Consider the following 12836-nt stretch of genomic DNA (forward strand, 5'->3'; position numbering starts at 1 on the left):
ACCTGAAGAAAAAATTTGTGCATCTTCACTCTTAGCTCTTTTTCAATATTCTTTGTCCTCATACATTAGCTCAGTAGTTAAAACATATAATACAATTTTATAACTTCTACTGGAAGTACACAATAGAACTATTGTTATTATTTCCATTATAGTAACCTGCATGGGCTAATCAAGGTCTTCAGAAATAGTTTTGAGGCCAAATTGTTTTCGACTAACAATTTACCACAATGGGAACTCAAGAAATAGCTGGAAAACAGAAATGAATAGTAAGATAGAGAGGAACATTTATGTAACACTTTCTATGACCACTTCAAACTGCTAAAAAAAGAAAGGATTTACTTGTTAGCACAGTGAGTCCTTGCCTCTAGGAGGACAGGGCCTAACTTTGGGTAAGTACATGGAAAAAAAGATAAAAAATTCATAACTTGCATAAATTTCATTACTTAGAATAGAATAGAATAAACCAGGTTGGAAGAGACCTTCAAGATCATCGTGTCCAACCTATCATCCAACACCACCTAATCAACTAAACCATGCAACCAAGCATCCTGTCAAGCCTCGCCCTGAACACCCCCAGCGACGGCGACTCCACCACCTCCTCGGGCAGCCCATTCCAATGGGCAATCACTCTCTGTTACACAGAAAGCAAATCACTAGCATATAACTTTGGAACATCTCATAACAAGAGCCTATTTCTTTACCTCAATACATCTGGAATCCATCAGAAATCAATGCAAATGCTGCAGCTTGTAATAGCAACTCTGCAGTTGCCTTCCATGATTGGAACACGGCATCAACATTTGGGTAATTCATAATGTGGCTTGGAGATGCAACTGATAATACAGCTTAGAGCCTCCTTCTCTAAATTGCCCAGAGAGGTGAGAAGAAAACATAACGTTGGAAACTGTAAGCATTTTTATTCCAAATTGGAAGAAATAGAAAATATTACACTTTGGGCAGTTTTTTGTGGTTTGTGTGTTTTTGGTTGTTTCTTTTAAGAATGGATGATTTTGGAGGTCCCTTCCAACCAGATAAATATTTTGTGACTCTGATCTTTGACTCTGAAAAGATTCCTCAGAATTTCAAATGGAATATTTTGAAACTCTGCTTTTAAAATGTTTAACCATTCACACTGACAATACCAATACTTTTGCATGAACAGAAGTGTGCACAACTACGAAAAGACATTCGAATGATTGACAAATGTCAGAACAAAATGATTATGCTAAAAAGATTTCAACAATAAAAACCCACGTTCCCCAAAATGTGAGAGAGCTGAAGTGAACTATTTACGCCTTTTTCACACAGCTTCTCCAGAAACAGTCATACAAAACTTCCAAGGGAAGACTGTAAGCAGAAAACAGGCAGAAAACTTTTCTGCCAAAAATATCTTTAGGCAACTGTAACTGTCACTCCGAATCTAACTCATGCCAGTAGTACTTGAAAAGTTATCATCACCTGACAGCTGCCTAGTGACCTTTACAGATGAGCTGTCTCAGTTAGAAATTCATAAATACCTGAAACATTATTACAGAATTAACAGAGTCATTTTGGCAGACAAACCTTAGGATGTAACTCCAGGCTTAAGAACAGAAAAAGCTATCTTCCTACTGTAGAGATGGGTGCTCTAGGATTGGGTCAATAACTATTACTTTTGAAACTATTACAATTAATTCTCATGAAGTGCCTGTCCTGCAAGAGAATAGATTAACTAACCTGAGTTGAAGTTGAACTGCTCAGAGCATGGGAGGCCAAAATCTAAATTCTCTCGCAAAAAAACCAATTGTTTATCCCATTGTTTCATGTTTTAGTAATCTGGGCCCCTCAGTTTAGGAAGGATGTTGACTTGCTGGAGCATGTCCAGAGAAGGGCAACAAGGTTGGTGAGGGGCTTGGAGCACATGCCCTATGAGGAGAGACTGAGGGAGCTGGGGTTGCTTAGCCTGGAGAGGAGGAGACTCAGGGGTGACCTTATTGCTTTCTACAACTACCTGAAGGGAGGTTGTAGTCAGGCAGAGGTTGGTCTCTTCTCCCAGGCAACCAGTACCAGAACAAGAGGACACAGTCTCAGGCTGCATCAGGGGAGGTTTAGGCTGGAGGTTAGGAGGAAGTTTTACACAGAGAGAGTGATTGCCCATTGGAATGGGCTGCCCGAGGAGGTGGTGGGGTTGCCATCGCTGGGGGTGTTCAGGGCGAGGCTTGACAGGATGCTTGGTTGCATGGTTTAGTTGATTGGGTGGTGTTGGATGATAGGTTGGACATGATGATCTCGAAGGTCTCTTCCAACCTGGTTTATTCTATTCTATTCTATTCTATTCTATTCTATTCTATTTCAACAAAGAGAGGTTATGGGTTTGTATAGCCCTGTTAATGGATCAAAATCTGTATTTATGCATTTGGCAAAATGATAACATGATTACTAGCTGGAAAATACCAAGCTGCCTTTGGTTATCTCAGCTCTGCATCCTTGTGCAGACAGTATGGGAGCCAGATATGATTTTTGCAACAGTAAATTAAAAATGTAATTAAATCAGATCATCAAGAATGTAATCATTTAAAGTTTAGAGCATTATTCTTCACACATGCCCAAATAAAGGCAAAGACACTATTCTAAAGCAAAAATTTTGGCCAAACAAAATGGCAGGCAGGATGCTCCTCAGGTACTTGTGTCAGCAGCTTCGGAGCAGTAGTATAGCTGTGGGCCAGTTTTAGAGCTGGCCACATGAGCAACACATCACATGAGTGCTTTTAATACCAGCTTCACATCACCTGTTCATCAGTTGGGCCAACTCTTGTCTCTCAAAGATCATGAACAGTATGGTGAAGTAGAAATTTTCACTGCCTGTACACATTCTCCCAGAAGCTACCCAGAGCTACAGAATAAAGAGATATCTGTAATGAGAAACACGCACATCCTATGGCACTGCTGAAGTTCTAGCACAGTTGTGCTCTCCATTGGACTGGTCCTTAATTCCTCTCTTTTGCTCCTGCCTCTGCTTTCTCTGGGGCCCCTTGTTTTACTGTTTTTTTTTCCATTATTTTTTTGTCATTACTTGTTGTATGTTTTTACTTTATAGATTTCTCCCTCCAGTGCCTTCCCTTCTAATATCAACATACCTAAAGGAATAGATCCAAACAACTGCAACAGGATGCAAAACTGTGTAACACTTGTGCCATCTCCTGCTGCTCAAGGAAACACCTCATGAGAGAATTTATCAGAACTAATGCACTGAGTAGACCCTTGAAAGAATCCCAAATATATGACCTTAAGTATGTATAAATAACAGATAGATAAATAACCAGATAGATTGATAGATGGATAGATCCACTTTCCCAAGCATACTGAAACCAAAAGTTCTTTTTTTAACATAATGAAAGAGAAACAAAATCCTTCAAGTACACATTTTCATATGAAGAATGACCCTGGCTTGGTACCCATTTCCGTGTGTCTGAACTGCCTTGACATGCCAAAGGTAGAGGAATAGTTCACCCATCGAAGAAAAAGTATAAATGACACAGAAAGCAAAACAGAGCAGGGAAATAATGGATGAATGGTAAATATGAGACAGTGTCTCTGAAATTTGGTATTTGAACAGGAAAAGGAAAGTCAGTAAACACACAATTGAATCAACTAATGAGAGGGGAAAAAAGTAGTTTAAAAAAAATCAAACCACTAAAGATGAAATAAACCTGCATACATGTCCATAGATACACATGTGTTTAAAAACATATTTTTAGCCCATTATGTAAGCATCTGAGCAATACAGGATGGTACACAAAGCACTGCTTTTACTGCCTCTTAAATCAAGAAAACAAAAATTGACAGCAACACTTAAGGATTGCAAATGTAAAATTTAGAGGTTTAAAGAGAACTACTTTAAACACTGCACAGCTTACCAATCTGCCACAAAACACAACTGAGCATTTGTTAAAGGTCTATTTAGGCAAATAAGTAAGAAAACTGAAGATAATTGGAAAAGAAAACAAGGCAGAATCAGCCAACAGTACTGCTGCACGCAGCAACAACTAAGAGTATATCCCCCTCCTGCAACACTCTTTTTAAGCAAATCAAATTGCTGATGAGCAAATGAGAGCTGACTTAAATGAGCCTGTAAGAAGGACCCATAAAAGCAGCTGACTTGTATAAACAGCAGTTCCCACAGGAAAGGGAAACAGATCACTACAAATCCAACCCATGAGGAAAAGACTACAGCTCCAGCTGGGCAACAGGCATCTGACTGCTCAGGAGCATTTATAGTAAGTGGGGAAGGCAGAAAAATGAGGCACAGGATGAAATGAATACTCTTCACACTTATATAAACCTAATGATGTATGAACACATATATCACTGGAGTCTTTATGTGTGTAACACAAAAAAGTCTGGCATTCTGGAGGGAACCCACAAATCTCTTGTAAAGCACCACCATCTATCATCATCCCAAAGCTCTCAATCCACTGTTCTGGTTTGCTCATGTAGTAAAAATATTTATCCTAGCGTGTAGCATCCCAAGAGTATTGGCATAGCACATCCAGTTTAGACTTGTTCATGACATTAAGGAGCCTGCTCTCTTAGTCAAAAATATATTACTGAGAAAAGGTCTCTCTCTCTTTCATGGACATTGCTATGGTAACTGAAATAAGTAACCTCAATACATGCATTCCACTCAGGAGACTTTTGCTTCAACAAACAGGAAGAACTAAGATTTATTAAGTGTTTGGTCCACTTTTTTAGCAGTTCACATACACATTTACTGTACTTAACCCTTCAACATTAGGTTGCTACCTATAAATACTGCTTGGAAGACGTAAACCATTCTGCTAACCTCTTTCAAAATACAATACCTTATACAACAGATACACTCTGCCCTGTAAATTTGAAGTAAGGACATTGATCTCTTTATTAAATACTTAATGCTTAGGGTTGTGGAAGAAACAGAAAATCAATAGGGACATAAATTTTAAGGATTGCAATGATTAGCTGTATTTTTGACTAAAGGTCACAAAAAGTAGTTTGATTCAGATTGGATGTTAGGAAGAAATTCCTCACCATGAGAGTGGTGAGACACTGGAACAGGTTGCCCAGGGAGGTGGTAGAACCCCCATCCCTAGAAGTTTTTAAGGCCAGGCTGGATGTGGTTCTGAGCAACCTAATCTAGTGTGAGGTGTCCCTGACCATGGCAGGGAGGTTGGAACTCAATGATCCTTGAGGTCCTTTCCAACTCTAACAATTCTATGATTCTATGTTCTTTTAGCTGGAAAACAGTTTATCATTTTTCCTCACATACCCCAAGATGTGGATTTTGACCCATAACCATAGATTTCAATAAGCATGGAATCAATCTACATCTTAATGAATGCAACTAGAAGTAACTAAGTTGTTACAAGAAGAAAAGACTTAAGGAAAATAAGCTTCAGGCACTCTGTGGAACAAACCAAAACACGAAACATCGACAACCTAAACCAAAATCAAAGGGTCAGAAAACAAATACCCAGGAAGATACTTTTTGCAATCAATAATATCACAGAGAGCTACAATACAGTATAGAGGTCGTGGCAAATACAGTATCCTATTCGTGTACAAAGAATATGGTGAAGGAAGGGAGATTTCTGAAGAGGTGCACTAAGAAGTAACTCACAAAATGCAATGGTGACACGAGTTAATGGCCCTGAATACATAGCACTACTTAATGCTTGTTAGCAATCATTAACAGTGGCACCCGTATCGATACTGCAATGGGGCTTAACATAGTTGATTTGAGCAGAAATTACCCAAGATCTACTTCTAAGTAAGCAAGTCATGTGGTAAAGACATCGATAATACAAGAGCAGGAAGAAGTCCAGTGGATGCAGCAGAGAAGATCAGTTACAATAGCCACTAAGTAACATTACTGAAAGATTAGATTGCATGTAGTCCAGAGGAAAATGTAAGTGAGGGAAAACTTGCTTGTGTTACAACTGGTAAAACAGAAATTTAATGAGGAGCACAAAACACCTTCCTGATAAATAGGCCATACAATTGCTCATCCTCAGGGTGGGGAATCAGAGGATGTAAGGAACAGTAACCCTCTGGCCTTCTCCCCACTAGGGAAAGCTCTGCTGCAACCCTGATGACAGTCCCACAGCTGCAGAGACGCAACATCTGAACAGGTGAGATCCACTCACAAGGACAAGGCTCTGAATATGAAGCACAAAAACCTCTCTGCTTCCTGGAAGAAAATTAGTATTTCCCTTGTGATAATGTTTATTGATGAAAAGGGCATCTTTTTTCCTTTTATTCCTTCTGATAAATGTCTGCAGCTATGAGATGAAATCTGCACTTCCATGCAGAAGAAAGTATAGGATTTTCCCCACCCTGGTTTTTACAGGAGTATGTTAATTCATGTACAGGTGCAATCCAAATGACTTCATGCTTTATCATTTGCAATCCTACTTACGATGCTGCATAATTTATTTCCATTTCTATTTGCTGTTCACATTAACACTTTTGTAGCTTTAAGCACCTCACATTATGTATCTCCTACTTTGCATGCATGCTTCATGTTTAAGAATAAATTCATTCTCTAACAGGAGAAATGCATAGAAAACCAAACCAAAGAGCTACTGCACTTAAACTTAGAACAACAAACAAAAAAATCAACCAAACTAAAGCAATCATCCCCAAAACACCCAAACAAACAAGAAAATGAAACTTCTTCCTAATCCAAGATTGACCATTGCTGGAGAAGCAACAATTGCTGCATCAAAGGATGCAACAAGGCACCAGAGGTACATCCATAACTTTATCCTGAATGACCATCTACAGCTAGGGACCTAGGGAATTCCTCAACATTAGCATAAGTACAGCCCCAAACTCTTTCACTGAGCTTCCTAATGAGAGAATTGAATTATTCAATCCATTTCACAACAACACTGTTTGAATGCTATTAACAAGTTATTTTAACAAATCAGTAGAATGGTATCAGTCAAAACTTTGGTTCCCCTTTTTTAGCAGTTTCTGTGAGAAATTTTGCCAGCCTGGGGACAGTCAATGCATCTTTTCAAATTTGCTGCAGACTTTCCCAAAATATAGTCATCGGACTGGACAAAAAGCAGGTATGTCATTCACACCACTGCCTGACTTCTGTGAAAGAATTTTAGCTAAAAGCCTTCAAAGACCGGACTGTTATCTAGAATTATTATTTTTGATTTGCTCTTCTATGTGCTGATTTTCCCTACATGAGGATTCAAAGCCCAACTACCCTCTTTTGCCTTTCAGAAATAAACCACAGGCAACAAAACAACTCCCCGGCCTGGCTTTCAGCTTCAGGGTCTGCACAGACAGATTCAGATAAATAATGAAAGCTATATGCCGAGCTGGCAAAAGCCCTACTGTACATACTCCTCTTCTCTTCTGCCAAAGTCCCTGCCAGAACATTAATACATAATATAACAGCCTAAATACCTGAATGTCAAAACACAGCTCCAGCTACACCAAAAATGCACTTGTGCCCCATGGCTGCATTCCAGCCCAGCCACTGCAGATTCTCATCTCATTTAAAGGACAGCAATAAAAAATAAAATTAACTCTTAATATCCATCATAAATTACATGAGTAACAGCAACATATAGAGATACACAAATCTAATAGAGATGTTTGTCTGATTATTGATTCCAATTCAATATCAAGTTTCTGGCGTAGAATCTGTCTCTTTTTACTGCTCAGTGATGGACTGATTTCTTGCACTTGACCTATATCCACTAGCAAACATCACAACGTGCTCAGCTCTGATAGATAAATTTCATATTTGCCTCACATGAACAGGAAAAGCTTCCTTTAAAAAGTGCTGAATGCTTTAAATCATACTTTCCCACACAAATTTGGCAGAGGTGGTATGGCGGAACCTGTGAGCTGTGCTTTTCAAACCACTTCCATTTTCTTCATCCACTTTTTAAAGCAATTTCAACCACCTTCATTCCAAGTTTCCCAGACTCACTTTTTATTTAATTTCTGAAATCAAATGCTCTTTCAGATAACATGGACTGATCTGGCTGATGCTTGTGTATGATCTCTATCATGGACTTTTAAATACATTTGAAGTGATCAGATTTGTGTTTGAAGAAGCTGAATAGAATGGAATGGAATGGAATGGAATGGAATGGAATAGAATAGAATAGAATAGAATAGAATAGAATAGAATAGAATAGAATAGAATAGAATAGCATAGCATAGCATAGCATAGAATAGAATAGAATAGCATAGCATAGCATAGCATAGAATAGCATAGAATAGAATAGCATAGCATAGAATAGAATAAACCAGGTTGGAAGAGACCTTCAAGATCATCGCGTCCAACCCATCAACCAATCCAACACCACCTAAACAACTAAACCATGGCACCAATCACCCTATCAAGTCTCTTCCTGAACACCTCCAATGATGGTGACTCCACCACCTCCCCGGGCAGCCCATTCCAATGGCCAATCACTCTCTCTGTATAGAACTTCTTCCTAACATCCAGCCTAAACCTCCCCTGGTGCAGCTTGAGACTGTGTCCTCTTGTTCTGATACTAGCTGCCTGGGAGAAGAGACCAACATCCGTCTGTCTACAACCTCCCTTCAGGTAGTTGTAGATAGCAATAAGGTCACCCCTGAGTCTCCTCTTCTCCAGGCTAAGCAACCCCAGCTCCCTCAGCCTCTCCTCATAGGGCTTGTGTTCCAAACCCTTCACCAACTTTGTTGCCCTTCTCTGGACTCGTTCCAGCAAGTCAACATCTTTCCTAAACTGAGGGGCCCAGAACTGGACACAGTACTCAAGGTGCGGCCTAACCAGTGCAGTGTACAGGGGCAGAATGACCTCCCTGCTCCTGCTGGCCACACTGTTCCTGATGCAGGCCAGGATGCCATTGGCCCTCTTGGTTGCCTGGCACACTGCAGGCTCATGTTCAGCCTACCATCAACCAGTACCCCCCAGGTCCCTCTCTACCTGGCCGCTCTCCAGCGACTCTGAGCCCAGCCTGTAGCCAACTACTATGTCATTATTTTCAAAACCCAGTTCCCATCATCCATATTTTCTTTCTCTTTTCATTGCAAATGCTTACCAAGAAAAAAAAATTACATTCAAGACATTTCTAAAAAATTACCTTTGAAGAAAAAAAGAAAGGGAAGAAGAAATCTGAAAGAGACCTGCATAGATACATGCTCAAATTAAATTAAATATTAATATCTTTTGTCACTTTAAAGCCGGCTCAGGATTTTTTCTTTTCTTTGGCAACAGCTGATTATCTCAGATAAAGGACAACATTTCCTCTGTGGCTTTAAACATTTGCATAATTATTAACTTTGGTGGCAAGTACATAAAATTGTGGAGTCAGTTTCAAGCAGAAAAGGAAATGGACTGTAAAAGTTTGGTATGCAGAGCTTTTCTTATTAAAGAGTACACTAGAAACAGCTACATGGGGATGAATTTTGTAGTGGAGGAACTTGCAAACAAGGAAGAAATAAGATTGTGTTTGGAAGATAATGCTATTCAGACATCAGTATGGAGTTTCATCAAGCAGCAGCAGTTAAATAGTAGACCTTACCTAGGAACATCAGGCTTCATCTAGCACTTGAAATCCTCACATTAGATATTTTTCTACAAAATACTCTCTAGACCTTATAGAAACTGCTTACAGTGGGAATCACTTTTTCAGTCTCTATTCTCACCCCTCTCAGGAGGTCAAGATGATGAAACTTTCAGACGGATACAAATTATACCATCCCAAGAGGAGCAAAAACCACTCGTGAGTAGCTACTTATTTTCTGCTAAAATCTTCCTCTGCAGGGTCCAGAAGCACTTACCCTGACAATAACCAAAGTGCCAAATGCTCCCCTCCAGCTCCACCAAAATGAATGCTGAATATTTCATTCTCCATGCATATAATGTCACTATGGCAATACTACCATGCCAGGAAAGAAAATACAATCTTCAATCTTGAAACCAAAAATAGAAGCAGAAAGCAGAAATGAGACTTCTCATTTCAATTATTATCTGGGATACTGACTTCATTGACCACACTGGGAATTTTCAAAGAAAATGCAATTAAAAACCCAAATCTAGACATAATTCTGTTTATCAGGAATAGGAAATAATTATTTATAAACTAATTATCCCCACTGTTTCCTCAGTTCACATGTGCATACTATATTGGGCTTGTGTGACAAGGTTTTGGTATAAGGGCTACCGGGGTGGCTTCTGTGAGAAGCTCTGAGAAGCTTCCCTGATGTCTGACAGAGCCAATGCCAGCTATCTCCAAGATGGACCTGCTGCTGGCCAAGGCAAAGATCAACAACAAAAGTGGTAGCACCTCTGGAAAAAAAATGGTTAAGAAGGGGGAAAGATCTCACACCAGGGCAGCTGGGTGCCAAAAGGAGGATGTGACCCCATGGGATAGCCCCTGCTAGAGCAGGCCCCTGGCAGGACTTGTGTAATCATGGAGATAGGAGCCCACACTGGTGAAGGTTTCCTGGCAGGACTTGTGACACAATGGAGGACCCATACTGGAGCAGACAGGACCCACACTGGAGGAGTTCATGAAGAACTGTAGCCTGTGTGAAGGACCCATGTTGGAGAAGTTTGTGGGTGACTGTCTCCTGTGGGATGGACTCCACACCGGAGAAGGGAAAGAGTGTGAGGACTCCTCCCCCTGAGGAAGAAGAGTCAGCAGTTGTGACTAGGTATAGGTGTTGCATCTACTACAGCAGACCCTGCTGGAATGTACACCCACCACCAAGAACCTGGACTGTGCTCATGAGACTTTGCAGGAACCAAGGGTGGTGATATCTTTCTTTTATTTAACTCTCTCCCTCTCTCTTTCCATCTTCTTTCTCTTCCCATTTTCAATCTGCTCCAGTCCATTACTGAGCATTTCCACTGGCTCTAACAAACCCATTTGGTATTGGTTCACTTTTATTTACTCCAAGGGAATATTTGAATCTTAATGAGACTTCCAGGGTTGGCACAGGATACCAGGTAGTTCCAGGGACATCCAGGGTTGGCACAGGATACCAGGTAGTGAAAACAACCCACATGATCAAGAGAAAAGGAGTCCAAAGAGTTGACAAAAAGGATTTGAATTTCTTTTCATTTTTTGCATTAAACCCAAGTGATTCTTTGGGAATCTGCATAGCATTTATAAATCATGTAACAAAGCAGACACTCAATACAATTTGCAGACATCAGAAAATGACTAAGAGCTGTAGAATTATATTGAAATGTTTAAAAATCCATTCCAAAGGTGAGGAGTTAGAACCAAAGTTCAGGTATTAATAGGAATATTTAACTTTCTGAATTGATATTCTTGAGAATCCAGAAACAACATCCAGTTCTTCAAAACAATTCTTCATCACTGCTTCCAACTGAGTCAGTAGCATAAGAAGAAGATTTTAGTGGGTTTCTACCAGAGGAAGTTTTAAAATTAGAAAGGGACTTCAAAAATTAATGAAACAGACGTGAGTCTCAACTACAAGGAAAAGTGGGACACTGGCCAATCTCAAGAGTGTGACATTTTAACTCATTCTTTCTCAGCGTCTGGAGAGCGGGATCATCCAGCACTCACAATTATTACCTAGTTTCGAATGATGTGAGAGTTTTTTGCACTTACCATTAATCCATTTGGCTTCTGGATTGTGAGCTGTCAACTCTTTTTTGAAGAGGTCTTCCAAGGACAACCTGGTTTCTGACGAATTTGCGAGCTCGTCTAAAACAGACATAACAAAATCATGTCAGAGAGCCGTTAAAAGCAGTACGCTCGCTGTAGTCTGCACATCATTGGAATTACAGAAACAGAATACACAGTTAAAGGTCATGTCAGAAACAGTAACAATACTTTGATTTTATTATTTTTACACTACAAGAAAACATTTCATTTTCCTTCAGTAAAGCTTCAGAAACCCCAAACCATTCCATGAATCTATGAAAACAAAATGTCGGTACCTCACAGACAGGTTAAGCAAAGAATGTAGTGCTTGGCTATTTATTGCACTGGGGTTATAGTGGCAGAAGTCCTTCTTCACACAGCCCTACACCATAGGTTTGTTTATAAACTGGTACAAAAATTCCATGACAGCCAAAGGACATAGACCGTATCGATCACCTTCTACAGACAGAAACTACGTAAAATCCTCCTCTAGGTAAATTTGGAACCAATATCACAGAATTACCAGGGTTGGAAGGGAACTCATCTAGTTCCAACCCCCCTGCCATGGGCAGGGAAACCTTCCAGGTTGTACAGAGACATATCCAGCCTGGCCTTCAAAACATCCAGGGATGGGGCTTCTACCACCTCCTTGGGCAACCTGTTCCAGTGCCTTGCCACCCTTATGGTGAAGAACTCCCTAATGTCTGATCTAAATCTCCCCTCCTCTAGGTTTGAACCACCCCCTAAACCTATCACTAGCCAACACACCCTAAGAATTTCTTCACCAGATTTTTGCAGGCCCCCTTCAGATATTGAAAGGCCACAATAAGGTCTCCTTGCAACCTTCTCTTCTCCAAACTAAACAACCCCAAGTGCCTCAGCCTGTCCTCACAGGAGAGGTGCTCCAGCCCTCTGATCACCTATTCTACAAACTAAAATGTAAAAAATAGTAATTCTATATGCACATTTTATAGGCTGTTCTTACTCTCTAGTGATAAAACAACATAGCATTTGGCTAACCACCCTGTGTTTTTCCCAAACATGATAGAATCCAGGAATATTGTGCTTCTGAACATCAGCCAACATTCATTTTCAAAACAACAAGCAAACAAACAAGCAAACAGAAGTTGCCAGAGCCTAAAACCATCCCCACGCTTCGAAAAGAACAGAAAAAGTATT

At 40.0% G+C, this 12836-nt stretch overlaps 1 protein-coding gene across 2 annotated transcripts in view; it reads right to left on the minus strand.

Annotated features, from left to right (window-relative positions):
• DPP10 (dipeptidyl peptidase like 10) overlaps positions 1–12836 on the minus strand; it is a 592658-nt gene that overhangs the window by 236900 nt on the left and 342922 nt on the right. For both annotated transcript variants that reach the window (XM_054176832.1, XM_054176823.1), the window contains exon 3: positions 11622–11717. In XM_054176832.1, the coding sequence (XP_054032807.1) occupies positions 11622–11717 (96 nt within the window). The remainder of the gene's footprint in view (positions 1–11621; positions 11718–12836) is intronic.

Source organism: Dryobates pubescens, chromosome 2 (assembly GCF_014839835.1).
Source record: "Dryobates pubescens isolate bDryPub1 chromosome 2, bDryPub1.pri, whole genome shotgun sequence".
In the NCBI taxonomy this organism is placed as follows: domain Eukaryota; kingdom Metazoa; phylum Chordata; class Aves; order Piciformes; family Picidae; genus Dryobates; species Dryobates pubescens.